General features: G+C 45.2%; 1 protein-coding gene across 1 annotated transcript in view; it reads right to left on the minus strand.

The window, feature by feature from the left end:
- Window positions 1–19,393, minus strand: part of LOC135557304 (MAM domain-containing glycosylphosphatidylinositol anchor protein 2-like) — a 111,486-nt gene that overhangs the window by 39,783 nt on the left and 52,310 nt on the right. The window contains exons 10-11 of the mRNA XM_064990489.1: window positions 7,095–7,186; window positions 6,666–6,903 (exon numbers count right to left, since the gene is read on the minus strand). Of these exons, the coding sequence (XP_064846561.1) occupies window positions 6,666–6,903; window positions 7,095–7,186 (330 nt within the window). The remainder of the gene's footprint in view (window positions 1–6,665; window positions 6,904–7,094; window positions 7,187–19,393) is intronic.

The raw sequence follows: 19,393 nt of genomic DNA on the forward strand, positions 1-19,393 counted from the left end.
CGTAATGCTGCTACAGTGTTCTGAAAATGACCAATGTACCACTGGATTTAACTAGTACCTCAATGGGATTCAAAGAAATTGAAGAAGGATTGGCTGACTGAACGCTTGCCAGAGATTCAACACTGCAGGTTAGTCAATTCTCAGATTCTTCAGAAAGACTTTAACTTGGACAAATCCACCCCTGATTAAGTTCATCACAAAGTAGTTCCAGCGAGTAATCTGTTTCAGAGTGAAAGTGAAGGAGGATAGGTGGAACAGTTAGGTTGATTAAAGGCATGCCTAGGACGCCTCCGTAGGTTAGTCTGAGTGTTTCTGTCTCGTCCTCCACTAGATACATGTTTAACACAAAGGCTAATGCAAAGATGAATCTCCCTATGTCTGGAAGAAACTCCCTCCCCCCTCTCTATCTTGCTCTCTCTACAGCTTCATTAAAGGGGTATATTAAAACGAAGATGGCTTACATTTTACCCCGTAGCATGAAAATGCCCTCCTCCTTTCCTCTTTTCCTCCTTACTTTCCACCAGTCGGTTAATCCTGTCAGTAATGGATGGGGAAATCTGGGCTCTTGTTTGATTCCTACTCATGAATAAAACATTAACTCTCAGGGTACCTAAAATAAAAAAAGTCTTAGCTAGGTAATGAGTGATGATTGTAAATATTAGCACTATTTTGTGAGGGTGGAAACTAATGAAAGCTGTGGGGAAAAGGTGTAGTCAGCAGTCCAGAGTATGAATATGTGTTGTGGATAATGAGTGTTGGTTTTGTCTGGGGATGGGGACTAGGACTGGACTAGGCTAGAAGAGTTTGGGCTGGAGGCTGGGCTGGGCTGGGCTAGATGTAGTAGGGCTGGCCTGGGGCCCTGCAAGAGCTTCAAAGTGTTCAGGATGGAGATAATTTAGACTCAATATCTTTCCAAACACTTCAACAGGGTGAGGACCCATCTCTTTCCTAACACTTCAGCAGCCTGAGGCTCCATCTCTTTCCAAACACTTCAACAGCGTGAGGCCCCATCTCATTCCAAACACTTCCACAGCATGGAGCCCTGGCAGAGCTGCAGGGTAATCTGCTCTAAATGTTTTCATTAAGAGACTGTAATTACTGCTAGCCTCTCTCTCCCTTCAGGAGAACAGCAGAGATGGTTTGGTTAGCCCAAACAGCAGGCCAGCCAAGACAGAGATGACTGACCATTGGCTAGCAACATCATCACCCAATCTTGGGCTTGATTATAGCGAGAGCAGAGGCAACAATTTGTCTCGACACAGTGGTCATGCTTCTTCAGAACATCTCAGTCCCCACAGAAAGTTACAGAAGGACAATGACTCAAGCAGTGCACAGTACGATTCTACGTTAGTTTTTCTCTACACCTGTACATGAATCACTGCATACTATCTTCACAAAACTCTTTCATCGTATTCAACCTCATTAAACCCCTGCAACTTAATACAACCTTCACCTAGAAAAACAATCACCCTTAAAAGCAATCAAATCTGAGCACAAAAGGCCCTTTCATGTTATTTTTCCTTTGCTGCTCTCTGAGAGAAGAGAGAAACACAGTCTTGTTCCACATTAAAGAGCGAGTTTCGGTGTCAGTGGGCCACACATGCACACACACACACAGACACACACACACACACACACACACACACACACACAGACACACACACACACACACACACACACACAGACACACACACACACACACAGACACACACACAGACACACACACACAGAGACACACACACACAGACACACACACACACACACACACAGACACACACACACACACACAGACACACACACACACTCTTTGTTCTATCCTCATGGGGAAATCAAATTGATTTCCAATCTAAATACTATTTTCACTTACCCTAACCCTAACCTTAATCTGTAACCAAGAACCCAAACTCTAACTACAAACCCTAAACCCAAACCAATAACTCCTTATCCTAACCCAAATTCTAACCCTAATTATAACTATAACCCTAAACCCTAAGTTTAAAATAGCCTTTGTCCCGACAAGGAATCATTTTGCTTGAACTAACCCACGCAGGCAGAAGCACAAACACACACACATATTTATCAGGAAGCTACCATCCACTGGGGCCTTTGAAACACCAAATCAACAACCAGCAAATGCAGAATGTCTGGGATGGGATGAGAGACAGCACGCTTGTACGGAACAGGCATTCCAAGTGGAAATTCCCAATCGAAGTACCTCTTTTCAGAGGCATTTTATCGATTGGGTCCTGTCCGTTAGAGAGGGAGTATAAGGAGGTGACACAACAACACAGCGGCATGGGAGATCACCAATAGTCCTCTGAGTGCTGATTACACATGACACCCACAAAACCCCCTCCAACCCTGCGTAATCACTTCGCCTCCCTAACCCGTACCTCTCTTCTCCTCTATAACCCATACCTCTCTTAACCTCCCCAACCCATACCTCTCTTCTCCTCCCCAACCCATACCTCTCTTCTCCTCTGTAACCCATACCTCTCTTCTCTGCTCTAACCCATAGCTCTCTTCTCCTCTCTAACGCATACCTCTATTCCTCTTTCTCTCTTCTCCTCTCTAACTCACATCTCTCTTCTCCTCCATAACCCATACCTCTCTTCTCCTCCATAACCCATACCTCTCTTCTCCTCTCTAACCCATACCTCTCTTCTCCTCTCTAACCCATACCTCTCTTGTCCTCCCTAACCCATACCTCTCTTCTCCTCCATAACCCATACCTCTTCTCCTCCATAACCCATACCTCTCTTCTCCTCTCTAAACCATACCTCTCTTGTCCTCCCTAACCCATACCTCTCTTGTCCTCCCTAACCCATACCTCTCTTCTCCTCCATAACCCATACCTCTCTTCTCCTCTCTAACCCATACCTCTCTTCTCCTCTCTAACCCATACCTCTCTTCTCCTCTCTAACCCATACCTCTCTTGTCCTCCCTAACCCATACCTCTCTTGTCCTCCCTAACCCATACCTCTCTTCTCCTCCATAACCCATACCTCTCTTCTCCTCTCTAACCCATACCTCTCTCCTCCTCTCTAACCCATACCTCTCTTGTCCTCCCTAACCCATACCTCTCTTCTCCTCTCGAACCCATACCTCTCTTCTCCTCTCTAACCCATACCTCTCTTTTCCTCTCTAACCCATACCTCTTCTCCTCTCTAACTCACATCTCTCTTCTCCTCCATAACCCATACCTCTCTTCTCCTCCATAACCCATACCTCTCTTCTCCTTCCTAACGTATACCTCTCTTCTCCTCTCTAACCCATACCTCTCGTCCTCCCTAACCCATACCTCTCTTCTCCTCCGTAACCCACACATCTTCTCCTCTCTAACCCATACCTCTTCTCCTCTCTAACCCATACCTCACTTCTACTCCGTAACCCACACATCTTCTCCTCTCTAACCCATACCTCTTCTCTCTAACCCATACCTCTCTTGTCCTCCCTAACCCATACCTCTCTTGTCCTCCCTAACCCATACCTCTCTTGTCCTCTCTAAACCATACCTCTCTTGTCCTCCCTAACCCATACCTCTCTTGTCCTCCCTAACCCATACCTCTCTTGTCCTCTCTAACCATACCTCTCTTGTCCTCCCTAACCCATACCTCCCTAACCCATCCCTCTCTTGTCCTCCCTAACCCATACCTCTCGTCTTCTCTAACCCATACCTCTCTTGTCCTCCCTAACCCATACATCTCTTGTCCTCCCTAACCCATACATCTCTTGTCCTCTCTAACCCATACCTCTCTTGTCCTCCCTAACCCATACCTCTCGTCCTCTCTAACCCATACCTCTCTTGTCCTCTCTAACCCATACCTCTCTTGTCCTCCCTAACCCATACCTCCCTAACCCATACCTCTCTTGTCCTCCCTAACCCATACCTCTCGTCCTCTCTAACCCATACCTCTCTTGTCCTCCCTAACCCATACCTCTCTTGTCCTCCCTAACCCATACCTCTCTTGTCCTCCCTAACCCATACCTCTCGTCCTCTCTAACCCATACCTCTCTTGTCCTCCCTAACCCATACCTCTCTTGTCCTCTCTAACCCATACCTCTCTTGTCCCCCCTAACCCATACCTCTCTTGTCCTCCCTAACCCATACCTCTCTTGTCCTCCCTAACCCATACCTCTCGTCCTCTCTAACCCATACCTCTCTTGTCCTCCATAACCCATACCTCTCTTGTCCTCCCTAACCCATACCTCTCTTGTCCTCTCTAACCCATACCTCTCTTCTCCTCCTCAACATTATTTTACTAACCACTAACAATACAAACTTCCATAATTTCCTATGTAATGCACATCCCCAGGTTATTATCTTATAAAGAGGCCACTAATCACTTCTAACCACCAGAACATCCATATCTAAAATCTACCAGAGACATGATGTATGTACAGTTGAAGTCGGCAGTTTACATGCACTTAGGTTGGAGTCATTGAAAAACATTTTTAAACCACTCCATACATTTCTTGTTAACAAACTATAGTTTTGGCAAGTTGGTTAGGATATCTATTTAGTTCATGACTCAAGTAGTTTTTCCAACAATTGTTAACAGACAGATTATTTAACTTAGAATTCACTGTATCACAATTCCAGTGGGTCAGAAGTTTATATACACTAAGTTGACTGTGCCCTTAAACAGCTTGGAAAATTCCAGAAAATTATGTTATTGCTTTAGAAGCTTCTGAGTCTTCATTTGAGTCGATTGGAGGTGTACCTGTGGATGTATTTCAAGGCCTACCTTCAAACAGTTCCTCTTGCTTGACATCATTGGAAAATCAAAAGAAATCAGCCAAGACTTCAGAAAGAAATTGTAGACCTCCACAAGTCTGGTTCATCCTTGGGAGCAATTTCCAAACGCCTGAAGGTACCACGTTCATCTGTACAAACAATAGTACACAAGTATAAACACCATGGGACCACGCAGCCGTCATACCCGTCAGGAAGGAGACACGTTCTGTCTCCTAGAGATGAACCACTTTGGTGCGAAAAGTGCAAATCAATCCCAGAACAACAGCAAAGGAACTTGTGAAGATGCTGGAGGAAACGAGTACAAAATATCTATATCCACAGTAAAAGAGTCCTATATTGACATAACCTGAGCAAGAAAGAAGCCACTGCTCCAAAACCGCCATAGAAAAGCCAGAATACGGTTTTCAACTGCACATGGGGACAAAGATCATACTTTTTGAAGAAATGTCCTCTGGTCTGATGAAACAAAAATAGAATTGATTGGCCATAATGACCATCATTATGTTTGGAGGGGGAGGCTTGCAAGCCGAAGAACACCATCCCAACCGTGAAGCACAGGAGTGGCAGCATCATGGTGTGGGGGTGCTTCGCTGCAGGTTGGACTGGTGCACTTCACAAAGTTGATGGCATCATGAGGTAGGAACATTATGTGGATATATTGAAGCAACATCTCAAGACATCGGTGATCAGGAAGTTAAAGCTTGGTAGCAAATGGGTCTTCCAAATGGACAATGACCCCAATCATACTTCCAAAGTTGTGGCAAAATGGCTTAAGGACAACAAAGTCAAGGTATTGGAGTGGCCATCACAAAGCCCTGACTTCAATCCCATAGAAAATTTGTGGGCAGAACTGAAAAAGTGTGTGTGAGCAAGGAGGCCTACAAACCTGACTCAGTTACACCAGCTCTGTCAGGAGGAATGGGCCAAAATTCACCCAACTTATTGTGGGAAGCTTGTGGAAGTCTACAAGAAACGTTTGACCCAAGTTAAACAATTTAAAGGCAGTGCTCTCAAATACTAATTGAGCGTATGTAAACTTCTGACCCACTGGGAATGTGATGAAAAAAATAAAATCTGAAATAAATCATTCTCTCTACTATTATTCTGACATTTCACATTCTTAAAATAAAGTGGTGATCCCGAATGACCTAAGACTGAATTTTTACTACGAATAAATGTCAGGAATTGTGGAAAAACTGAGTTTAAATGTATTTGGCTAAGTTGTGCGTAAACTTCCGACTTCAAGTGTATGTACAATGAATGTCAAGGAAGTCAAACAAATGGTAATAGCAGCAGCCAGTTTGATGAAGAGAGGGAATGGATTTAGTTTTGGAGTATGGCAGTGTCCCATACTTAGTCCACTACTTCTGACCAGAGTCCGGGTCAAAAGTAGTGCACTATATAGGGCATATGGTGCTTTTTGGGATGAAGCCCATTAATTTAGTTTGGATATCAGGCAATAGGATTGGATGTTACATTCAGATTAATTTGGGGCAGAAAATAGGTCACATTATGGAAACAACACCTGAATAGGCGTAAATTCAATAGGTGAGCATGAGATGTTTTTGTGAAATAGAGGAATTATGAAAGTGTATTCTCTAGTGTGTATGTTTTAGCACAAGTGAACATTTCTATTACTGTGTGTGTGTTGCTACAGTCTCCATGATGTATATACTGTATGACTGCTGTGTGTGACTAACTGTACATTCCCTGTATAGTGCACTACTTTTGACCAGGTCCAATAGGGTTCTGGTCAAAAGTAGTGCACTATATAGGGAAGAGGGTGCCATTTGGGATGTATACACAGCGTAGCCTTACGAAAGTCTCTATCCGCCATGGTGGTATGTTGCTGGGGGGGGTGTATAGGTCAATCTCCTGCTCTGACATGGCGGTGTGTGAGACTCACCAGTAGTGGAGGAGATGTTGACATCAATGCTGATCTCAGGTATGCCCCCTCCCTTCAGCGCAGCCACACAGGTGTAGGTGCCAAAGTCAGTGAACTTCAGGTCGATGATGTCCAGGTTGGTGGTGCCAGGGGAGGTGTCAGGGTCCGTCTGGGTGATCACCATTCGCTCAGAGCTACGTAAGGCGCGCCCATTCTTCAGCCAGCCAAACGTCAGCTCCTCAGGGGGCGTGGCTTCCACCTGGATGGAGTGTCGAGTTGAGTATGTGTGTGAAAAGGGGATGGTGTGTTTCTTTGTGTGTGTGTGTGTTTCTTTGTGTGTGTGTGTGTGTGTGTGTGTGTGTGTGTGTGTGTGTGTGTGTGTGTGTGTGTGTGTGTGTGTGTGTGTGTGTGTGTGTGTGTGTGTGTGTGTGTGTGTGTGTGTGTGTATACCTGGCAAGATATCTTGACCTCACGGCCGATCTGGATGTTGTCGTCATTGTGGTAGGGGTCAGGGGTGATCCAGAAACGGCCCTTCTTCATCGCTGCAGGGAGAACACACACAGACACACCACAACAAGTAAGAGAGTTTCAGGGTCTGTGTGGGTTTATGTGTGAACCACAGGGTTGATTCCAAATGGCCCTTTATTTGGCCCTGTAGACAGAACAAACACTTAAATATGTTTTTCTGCTATTTGCAGAACAGTAACAGACAAAGTAGTTCTGCTGTTCATTTGTTGAGAAGGGAAATGTATATTTTTGCTTTTCCACAAGTTTGAGACAACAAACACACCAGCCAAGAGGTTAGAGGCGGTAAGGCGTCAGAGCAAAACCATTTAAAGGGGAGCTGTAAATGCTTTGGAAATTGATTTTGAATGGTACGTCAAATTGTAGAGTAGCAAACTCTCTGCTAACTGATCACATTGAAATATGTTTGTCTGAGATTCACTTTATCCAATCACAGTCTGTCTGATATGTGTTTCATCCAATCACACAAGTGTTGCATTCACTGATTGGAGTCATTTTTACAAACAAACATGTACACACGCGCATGCACACACGCACATACATGCACGCATGCAGACACAGACACACAGAGAACGCAGAAAGCTACATTATTTTTTTTTAAATGGAAATATCTTTTATTGCTAATCTAGTTTAGTTTCCAAACACCGTCAGCAAACCCAGCTCTTCAGAGAGAAAAGAAGAGAGGGCTGATTTCATTATAATGCATGTTGCAATGTTTCCCAATGCTGCTGTTGTACAATTCATCTTGTCTGCGCAAAAAAATAAACTGACAGTTCCACAGAAATCTTTTCATCTAGCAATTCCCTGGCGACATTATCATATTCAGCTTGGCGAAAAAGGAAAATGAAAACAAAACCTGCATGTCAGATTCAAACACAGGAAATGTAATGTGCAAAACATTGCAATGCTGAAGTCTAACAGAGGCAGGGAGGCAGGCAGGGAGGGAGGGAGGCAGGCAGGGAGGGAGGCAGGCAGGCAGGGAGGGAGGAAGCACAGAGGAAAAGAGAGTGACACACCTACACACTAAGAAACCAGAGTGTACGTTTCAAACAAATGTCAGATTGTTCCTGACATCTCAGACAAATGTTGGATTCATGTCAGGGTAAGTTCCTGCAGGGCTTAGATCAATAATCATTTATCTTCACAAATTTGGTTCTGTGTCATACCTTTCCCTCCAGAGCAGATTTAGGACTTTTGATTTTTTGATTTTTGATATTGGAATTTTTTGTTATTTCACTGTGCGGTTGAGATGTAAAAGTAAGAATTTCATTGCACCGTTTACACCCCTGTATATGATATCCTCTGTATATGACAAATAAAATATTGAGGTGGGGTGAAGATTGTGGACATTTTTAAGGCCTTTGTTGTGTCTATGAACACCCTCTGCACTCCTCTACTGGAAGAAAATATATATTACTGCAAATCCTTCGTTGATGACTGGGTTCTTTCTTGTATGAAGTTGCTGTTCAATTGCTCTACCATTATTATTATTATTATTATTATTATTATTGTATGAGGTATTCTTGGTGGGGTTACCCCTGTGCTGTGATGTGGGTTTTATAGGGTGTGTATTCTCTTTTCTCTCCACTGGCTATCTGGTAAACAGGCTACACTCTAGGCAGTCTCTTCTGCTGAGGTGTGTGGGTCTGGTAATGGTACACTCTCTATTCTACTCTTTTCCTTCTGGCATGGTTAATACCTGCCTGGCACCTGAACAAAATCTTTATCTTTACCTCTCTCTAATAAATACCACTACAACAGTACCAGTCAATAGTTTGGACAGACCTACTCATTCAAAGATTATTATTTTTTTTAATACTATTTTCTACATTGTAGGATAATAGTGAAGAAATCAAAACTATGAAATAACAGATATGGAATCATGCTGTATGTCACGTTCTGACCTTAGTTATTTTGTTATGTCTTTGTTTTAGTATGGTCAGGGCTTGAGTGGGGTGTATTGTCTATGTTCCTTCATCTATGTTTTGGGATTTCTGTGTTTGGCCTGGTATGGTTCTGAATCAGAGGCAGCTGTCAATCGTTGTCCCTGATTGGGAACCATACTTAGGTAGCCTGGTTTCACTTTTGAGATGTGGGTGATTTATTTTCCGTGTCTGTGTTTGCACCATACGGGACTGTTTTGATTTTCGTTTGTTTTTTCACTTTGTTATTTTGTATTTTGTAGTGTTCAGTTTTACATATTAAAATGGACACTTACCACGCTGCAAATTGTTCCGATATCTTTTACTCCTCGTCAGAAGAGGATGAGCGTTACATAGTAACCAAATATATCAAAATATATTTTATGTTTTAGATTCTTCAGAGTAGCCACCATTTGCCTTGATTACACGTTTGCAAACTCTTGGCATTCTCTCAACCAGCTTAACTTAGAATACTTTTCCAACAGTCTTGTAGGAGTTCCCACATATGCTTTTGACTGCTTTTCCTTCACTCTGCGCTCTAACTGACCCCAAACCATCTCAAGTGGGTGAAGGTCAGGTGATTGTGGAGGCCAGGTCATCTGATAAAGCACTCCATCACTCTCCTTCTTGGTCAAATAGTCCTTACACAGCCTGGAGATTTGTTGGGTCATTGTCCTCTTGAAACACAAATGATAGTCCCACTAAGCGCAAACCAGATGTGGTGTATCGCTGCAGAATGCTGTGGTAGCCATGCTGGTTAAGTGTGCCTTGAAATCTGAAAAAATCACAGACAGTGTCACCATCAAAGCACCATCACACCTCCATGCTTCACGGTGGGAACCACACATGCAGAGATTATCCGTTCACCTACTCCGCGTCTCACAAAGACACGGCGTTTGGAACCTAAAATTTGGACTCATCAGACGAAAGGACAGATTTCTACCGGTCTAATGTCCATTGCACGTGTTTCTTGGCTGAAGCAAGTCTCTTCTTGTTGTTGGTGTTCTTTAGTAGTGGTTTCTTTGCAGCAATTCAACCATGAAGGCCTGATTCACACAGTCTCCTCTGAACAGTTCATGTTGAGATGTATCTGTTACTTGAACTCTGTGAAGCATTTATTTGGGCTGCAATTTCTGAGGCTGATAACTCTAATGAACATATCCTCTGAAGCAGAGGTAAATCTCGGTCTTCCTTTCCTGTGGCGGTCTAGTGGAGAACTAGTTTCATGATTGATGGTTTTGCGACTGCAATTTTTCTGGATTGACTGACCTTCATGTCTTAAAGTAATGGACTGTCGTTTCTCTTTGCTTATTTTAGCTGTTCTTGCCATAATATGGACTTGGCCTTTTACCAAATAGGGCTAACTTCTGTATACCAGCCCTACCTTGTCACAACACAACTGATTGGCTCAAATGCATTAAGAAGGAAATTAATTCCACAAATTAACTTTTAACAAGGCACACCTGTTAATTGAAATGCATTCCAGGTGACTACCTCATGAAGCTGATTGAAAAAATGATAGGAGTATGCAAAGCTGTCATCAAGACAAAGGGTGGCTACTTTGAGGAATATCAATATAAAATATTTTTTTTTGGTTACCATATGTTTTATTTAATAGTGTTGTCTTCACCTTTATTCTACAATGTAGAAATAAAGAAAAACCTTTGAATGAGTAGGTGTGTCCAAACTTTTGACTGGTACTGTATATATATAAAGGTGAAAACAGTTTTACAACCAATTGAACCAGTGTTCATGGAGTACAGATTAGTCCCAATGGTACATAAAAGCACATAGATATACCGTGGGTAGGTATTGTACGGGGAATCGGTGAATGAAATGGTTAAGAGTGGTTGTGGTTACTACCGGTGTACCTTAATATTATGATAGGCTATTTTGTGTTGTCTCTATGTTGAGTTGATCTACTACAGCATTCAGATCAGATTATATCCTAGGGGATTCATCCAATCATAACCCAATCAGATGGATGTGCATGCATGAGTGTGTGTGATATGTGTGTGTGTGTCACACAAGTGTCAGTGTACAAAAATTGGATTAAGAATGTAACAACACACTCTACTCTAGTCAACTGTCTGGTGTGAATACCCTTACACTCAAGTCAAGTTCAACACTGTGAGGAATGCAAACTGTCTAAAAAGCATGTTGTCCACCAAACCCACTCTCCCCCAAAACTCTACACACATTCCTCTTCCTGACAAGGCACTTTGGGGCAATTAGACAAACTGACACAGCATAGTACCAGAACCAGTACCAGTACCAGGACCATTACAAGGAACAGGACCATTACCAGGACAAGTACCGGGATCAGTACCAGGACTAGTACCAGGACCAGAACCAGGACCGGGACCATTACCAGGACCAGGACCAGTACCTGGACAGGGACCATTACCAGGACCAGTACAAGTACCGGGACCAGGACCAGTACCAGGACCAGGACCAGTACCATTACCAGGACCAGTACAAGTACCGGGACCAGTACCAGGGCCAGTACCAGTAACAGGACCAGTACAAGTACCGGGACCAGTACCAGGGCCAGTACCAGTAACAGGACCAGTACAAGTACCGGAATCAGTACCAGGACTAGTACCAGGACCAGTACCGGGACCAGTACCAGGACCAGTACCAGGACCATTACCAGGACCAGGACCAGTACCTGGACCGGGACCATTACAAGTACCGGGACCAGTACCAGGACCAGTACCAGGACCATTACCAGAACCAGGACCAGGACCAGTACCAGGACCATTACCAGGACCAGGACCAGTACCATTACCAGGACCAGTACAAGTACCGGGACCAGTACCAGGACCAGTACCAGGACCATTACCAGGACCAGGACCAGTACAAGTACCGGAATCAGTACCATGACTAGTACCAGGACCAGTACCATGACCAGTACAAGTACCGGGACCAGTACCAGGACCAGTACCAGGACCGGTACCATTACCAGGACCAGTACAAGTACCAGGACCAATACCAGGACTAGGACCAGGACTAGGACCAGGACTAGGACCAGTAACAGGACCAGGACCAGAGCAAGCCTCATCCTTACTGCCCTCTGACCACCTCTGTGCTGTGGTAGCTTCCAGTTGTTAACATGGAGGTTCCAGACCAGTGGTTAACATGGAGGTTCCAGTCCAGTGGTGAACATGGTGGTTCCAGACCAGTGGTTAACAGGGAGGTTCCAGACCAGTGGTGAACATGGTGGTTCCAGACCAGTGGTTAACATGGTGGTTCCAGACCAGTGGTGAACATGGTGGTTCCAGACCAGTGGTGAACATGGTGGTTCCAGACCAGTGGTTAACATGGTGGTTCCAGACCAGTGGTTAACATGGTGGTTCCAGACCAGTGGTGAACATGGTGGTTCCAGACCAGTGGTTAACATGGTGGTTCCAGACCAGTGGTGAACATGGTGGTTCCAGACCAGTGTTTAACATGGTGGATCCAGACCAGTGGTGAACATGGTGGTTCCAGACCAGTGGTGAACATGGTGGTTCCAGACCAGTGGTGAACATGGTGGTTCCAGACCAGTGTTTAACATGGTGGATCCAGACCAGTGGTGAACATGGTGGTTCCAGACCAGTGGTGAACATGGTGGATCCAGACCAGTGGTGAACATGGTGGTTCCAGACCAGTGGTGAACATGGTGGTTCCAGACCAGTGGTTAACATGGTGGTTCCAGACCAGTGGTGAACATGGTGGTTCCAGACCAGTGTTTAACATGGTGGATCCAGACCAGTGGTGAACATGGTGGATCCAGACCAGTGGTGAACATGGTGGTTCCAGACCAGTGGTAAACATGGAGGTTCCAGACCAGTGGTGAACATGGAGGTTCCAGTCCAGACCAGTGGTGAACATGGTGGTTCCAGACCAGTGGTGAACATGGTGGTTCCAGACCAGTGGTGAACATGGTGGTTCCAGTCCAGTGGTTAACATGGAGGTTCCAGTCCAGACCAGTGGTTAACATGGAGGTTCCAGTCCAGACCAGTGGTTCACATGGTGGTTCCAGTCCAGTGGATAACATGGTGGTTGCAGACCAGTGGTTAACATGGAGGTTCCAGATCAGACCAGTGGTGAACAGGGAGGTTCCAGACCAGTGGTGAACATGGTGGTTCCAAACCAGTGGTTAACATGGAGGTTCCAGTCCAGTGGTTAACATGGAGGTTCCAGACCAGTGGTTAACATGGAGGTTCCAGCCCAGTGGTTAACATGGTGGTTCCAGACCAGTGGTGAACATGGTGGTTCCAGACCAGTGGTGAACATGGTGGTTCCAGACCAGTGGTGAACATGGTGGTTCCAAACCAGTGGTTAACATGGTGGTTCCAGACCAGTGGTGAACATGGTGGTTCCAGTCCAGTGGTTAACATGGAGGTTCCAGTTTCCATATGCTGCTAAAAGGGACCCTGTGTGTGTGTGTGTTGGTGTGTGTGTGTGTGTGTGTGTGTGTGTGTGTGTGTGTGTTGGTGTGTGTTGGTGTTTATGTGTGTGTGTGTGTGTGTGTGTGTGTGTGTGTGTGCGTGTGTTTGTTGGTGTGTGTGTGTTTTGGTGTGTGTGTTTTGATGTGTGTGTTTTGGTGTGTGTGTGTGTTGGTGTGTGTCGGTGTTTATGTATGTGTGTGTGTGTGTGTGTGTGTGTTTTGGTGTGCGTGTTTTGGTGTTTGTGTTTTGGTGTGTGTGTGATGGTGTGTGTGTGTGTTGGTATGTGTGTGTGTTTTGGTGTGTGTGTGTTGGTGTGTGTGTGTTTTGGTGTGTGTGTTTTGATGTGTGTGTTTTGGTGTTTGTGTTTTGCTGTGTGTGTGACGGTGTGTTGGTGTGTGCCTGTGGTGGTATGTGTTGGTGTGTGTGTGTGTGTGGGGGGGGGATGTTGGTGTGTGTTAGTGGGTGTGTTGGTGTGTGTGTGTGTGTGTGTGTTGGTGTCTGTGTGTTGGTATGTGTGTGTGTTGGTGTGTGTGTGTGTGTGCGTTGGTGTGTGTGTATTGGTTTGTGCGTGTGTGTTGGTTTGTGTGTGTGTGTTGGTGTGTGTCTGTGTTGGTGTTTGTGTTCGTGTATAGTTGTGTTGGTGTGTGTGTTGGTGTGCGTTTTGGTGTGTGTGTGTGTGTTTATGTGTGTGTGTGTGTGTTGGTGCGTGTGTTGATGTGCTTTTGTGTGTTGGTGTGTGTGTGCGTGTGTTGATGTGTGTGTGTGTGTGTGTGTGCGTTGGTGTGTGTGTGGGCTTTTGGATGTTGGATCTCTCTTCACCGCTCTGAAGGTTTTTGTCATAGAACGTGAGATCTGGCTGTGTGTGAGACGAAGGAAATAATAAACACAGTCTTGACCTTTAAAGCTCTTTACTGAAAGCTGCTCTCTACAGATGTCTTTTCTACTGTATATTATCAGAATGAGAATGGAAAGAAGAGTCCAAACACGTATGATGAAATATGCACAAAGCCATGTACATACTGCACATAGACATTAGACAATACTGTGACACGCAAACCTGTTTCTTCTTCTATTACCTAAGGAGGTTAAACGGACGAGATTGTAGCTAGGGCATTGATGAATCAGATACCTTCTAGTTACCGGGAATTTACTTAGCTTTGTAAGTGTGAATATTTACTCTGGCGTGTGTTAAGGCATAGTGCTTGTGCCTGTACAGAGTGTAATGTTCTGCTAGGTTTTAATGCATTAGCCGTGTGTGTGTGTGTGTGTGTGTGTGTGTGTGTGTGTGTGTGTGTGTGTGTGTGTGTGTGTGTGTGTGTGTGTGTGTGTGTGTGTGTGTGTGTGTGTGTGTGTGTGTGTGTGTAATAGTCTCCATGGCAGTAGCTGTGGTGAATACTAATGGTTGTCATATAACATGAAAAGGCTGATAATGACACAAAGAGGAATTTCTCTGTTGGGGGTTGGTCCTCCAAGACTCTAGTCACACAGCTGGATTACAATACCCCCTCATGGGAGCTGATTAGCTATAGGAGCGCCAAATGTCTCTGACAATGGCACAATGACAAGTGCATGTGAGGGCACACTCACACACAATTACAGGCACGTACACACACACAAATTCACATTCGCACACACATGCAGACGTTGTGGCGAAATCTGCTCGGAGCCTTCACCGCGCACTGCCACTTTAAGAGCAGTAAGGAAGGAGGAAATAAAGAGAGCTCGTTCAGCTCTTTGGGGAGGGGCTCTTGGCTGGCGCGACAGTTTGATTGTGTGTGCTGTGCTGCAGAAGTTTTGTTTGTTTTCAGCGTTTGTAGTTTATAAAGTATTTAACTCAATCATCGTTGTGATCGCTTTAGATCGTGGTTGTTTTTGTTTGGGACCGCGCCCGTTATGGATCGCATGGATTAGTAGCAACATTGTTGCGAAGCTTTAACATACAAACCAACAAACCATCGGACAGTCAGACCGTACACTAGCAAGCCTGAAGACCACAGCTAAGATTTCTCTTTTTCTCTCTCTTTCTCCTCCCACTCGTTCATGCTTTACCCTGCAACAGACTCTCTATTTTTCAAATGCACTTCCCATTGAAGTTCATTAGAGCTGGACTATTATTGCCCTGCCAGTATTTTGATGGACATTTTAGTTAAAAGGGAGGTTGCTTGCAGGTTGTGTATTGTTATGTGAACTGTATTGAGGTGAGGTGTACTAATAACATGTGGCCGAGAAGACTGTGGACATTTTTAAGGCCTTTGTTGTGTCGATGAACACCCCCCACATTCATACCCTCTGCACTCATCCACTATCCAATAATACAAATTATTGCAAATCCTCTGTTGATGACTGGGTTCATTCTTGTATGAAGTTGCTGTCTAATTGCTCTGCCATTATTAGTATTAGTATTATTGTATGAGGTATTCTTGTTGGGGTTACCCCTGTGCTGTGATGTGGGTTTTATATGGTGTGTATTCTCTTTTCTGTCCACTGGCTATCTGGTAAACAGGCTACACTCTAGGCAGTCTCTTCTGCTGATGTGTGTGGGTCTGGTAGTGGTACTCTCTCTATTCTACTCTTTTCCTTTCGGCATGATTAATACCTGCCTGGCGACAGGCATGTCTGTCAGATGATGAAAGGTGGCAGCTCTCCCAGATGTTGGACATGAACAGTGAGGTTTGTACTCTTACACTCGGCCGTACAACCGTCTTCAAACACAAAATCTATACCCGGCATGAGGTCCCCATTAAGCAGCGTCCCTACAGGCTGTCCCCTGCCAAACTGGCAATTCTCAATGAACAGCTCAAAAGCATGTTGGAGAATGGAATTGTGGAACCTTCTCTTTCAGGATGGGCTTCTCCGGTTGTCCTGATTCCTAAGAAAGATGGTGGATATCGATTCTGTGTGGACTACAGGAAGCCGAATGCCATAACAGAAAGCGATGCCTACCCTCTACCAAACATAAATGACATACTGGAATCTCTGGCAGGAGCATCCATCTTTAGTAATCTGGATCTGAACAGTGGCTATTGGCGGGTGTCAATGGATCCCGCTAGCTAGGACAAGACGGCCTTTGTCACCCCTGCTGGTTTGTACTCCTTCAAAGTCATGCCTTTTGGTTTGAAGAATGCTCCAGCAACCTTCCAAAGGTTGATGGAGACTGTCCTGGGAGATCTGAGGAGTAGAAATTGTCTTGTGTATCTGGATGACATCATAATCTACTCCTCTTCTGTCGCGGATCATCTGCAAGACATTCAGTCCGTCTTTGACAGACTAAAGGCTGCAGGTTTGACCTTGAACTTGAAGAAGTGTCGTTTCTGTCTGCCAGAACTCAAGTTCCTTGGTCATGTGGTTAATGCTGAAGGTATCCATGCAGATCCAGCCAAAGTTGCAGCCGTGAAGGAATTCCCAATTCCCACATCCCTCAAGGCTGTTCAGCAGTTTCTGGGCATGGCTGGATGGTACCACAGGTTTGTGCCTGACTTTTCAAAGGTAGCTGAACCCCTCAACCACCTTAAGAAAGGTGTGAAATTCCAATGGACCCCTTTATGCCAAAGTGCATTTGAAGCACTCAAAAACAGTCTAATTACTCCTCCAGTGCTTGGACATCCTAACCTGAATGCTCATTTCATTGTGTACACGGATGCAAGTCAAACAGGACTTGGAGCAGTCTTGGCTCAACAAACAGGACTTGGAACAGAAGAAGTTCTTGCCCTTGCAAGTCGCACCCTTAATTCAGCCGAGAGGAACTATTCAACGACTGAAAGGGAGTGCCTCGCTGTGGTCTGGGCTTTGGAGAAATGGAGCTACTACTTGGAGGCAAAGATCTTCACCGTTGTCACAGACCATGCTGCTCTGCAGTGGGTTCTGGCATCAGGCAAGACCAACAGCCGCCTTATTTGCTGGTCTATCAGACTGCAGAAGTTTGACTTCATCATTGAGTATCGCAAAGGAAAACTGAACGTTGTACTAGATGCCCTTTCTCGGATTATAGAGACTGCCAATGTTTGTGCTCCCTTGTGCAGTACTTATACTACCGCTAAATGTTGGGATGATTCCTTTCCTCTGGATGATGAGAGTGTATGGAGAGCACAGCAGAAGGATGCTGCCATAATGGCGATCCACAAGAGTCTGTCTGAAGAAGACTCCAAGAGTCGCTTCAATGATAAGTATAGCATAATTCAGGATAAAGTGTATCGAAAAACTCCAAGAGGAGATGGAATACACAGCACCCATTACCGCGTCTTCATTCCCTCTACATTGTGTGACCAGATAATCCAAGCTTATCATGCCAATCCCATGAGTGGCCATCTTGGAGTTTTTAAAACTTATCGAAGACTACAAGAGGTGGTTTACTGGCCAGGCATGTGGGTTGATACCCGGAAGTTTGTACAGCAGTGTGAAGTCTGCCAGAAATACAAACCAGACATTGGCAGACCTGCTGGGAAAATGCAGCAGACCGTGGTGAACCATTCAAATGAAATGTTGGGAATTGACCTCATGGACCTTTTCTTCCCAGCCGGGGGACACGGAATGAATTTTTATTGGTGGTAGTGGACTACTACACACACTGGGTGGAGTTGTTTCCCCTCCGCAAAGCCACTGCATCAGCCATTGCTCTAATTCTGAGAAGGGAGGTCTTTACCAGATTCGGGATTCCAGACAAAATCCTCTCTGACCGAGGTCCGCAGTTCATATCAGGAATCTACAAAGAGTTCTGTACCTACTGGGGTGTAATTGCCAAGTTGACCACAGCCTATCATCTTCAGACCAACCTGACCGAGAGGGTAAACCGAACCCTGAAGGGGATGATTGCTTCATTCGTGGGGGATCAGCACACAAGTTGGGATCAGCATCTTCCAGAATTTCGCTTTGCACTGAACTCTGCCGTGCAGGAGACTTCTGGGGTCACTCCCCCCGAACTCCACCTGGAAAGACCACTAAAAGGTCCGATGGACAGGGTCTTGCAAAGTTCGAATGTTTCACCTGACTGCCCAGCGTTTGATGCCGTACAACACCACAACACCTTGCTAGCCAGAGTGGAGGCCAGCAAAACCAAAGCCAAACAACGACAGCTGAGAAACTATGACAAACATAGACGAGACGTGTGTTTTCCACCCCAGTCTCGTGTCTGGGTACGTTCACATCATCTGTCAAAGGCATCTAAGAAGTTCACTGCCAAGCTAGCTTCGAGATGGAAAGGTCCATACCGTGTAGTGCAGCAGTTGGGACCAGTGAACTACTTGGTCTGTTTGGAGGACACTGGGGAAGATGTCAGGACAGTGCATGTTGTTGACCTAAAGCCCTGCTACCCTACGGCAGAAGAGCTGGATCGCAGGCAAAAGCAACACCTGCAGGACCTCTTCGTGGAGGACTCTGATGATGAGGACTTCCCTGGTTTTGTGTAGCAGGAACATGAACCTGTCAAAGCCTGCATCCTCTCTGTTTCTACAGGCTTTGTTTTTTCATGGGGGGAGGAGTGTGGCGAAATCTGCACGGAGCCTTCACCGTGCACTGCCACTTTAAGAGCACATGAGCAGTAAGGAAGGAGGAGATAAAGAGAGCTCATTCAGCTCTTTGGGGAGGGGCTCATGGCTGGCGCGACAGTTTGATTGTGTGTGCTGTGCTTCAGAAGTTTTGTTTGTTTTCAGCGTTTGTAGTTTATAAAGTATTTAACTCAATCATCGTTGTGATCGCTTTAGATCGTGGTTGTTTTTGTTTGGGACCGCGCCCGTTATGGATCGCATGGATAGTAGCAACATTGTTGCGAAGCTTTAACATACAAACCAACAAACCATCGGACAGTCAGACCGTACACTAGCAAGCCTGAAGACCACAGCTAAGATTTCTCTTTTTCTCTCTCTTTCTGTCA

The sequence above is a fragment of the Oncorhynchus masou genome, chromosome 16 (assembly GCF_036934945.1).
Source record: "Oncorhynchus masou masou isolate Uvic2021 chromosome 16, UVic_Omas_1.1, whole genome shotgun sequence".
NCBI lineage: Eukaryota > Metazoa > Chordata > Actinopteri > Salmoniformes > Salmonidae > Oncorhynchus > Oncorhynchus masou.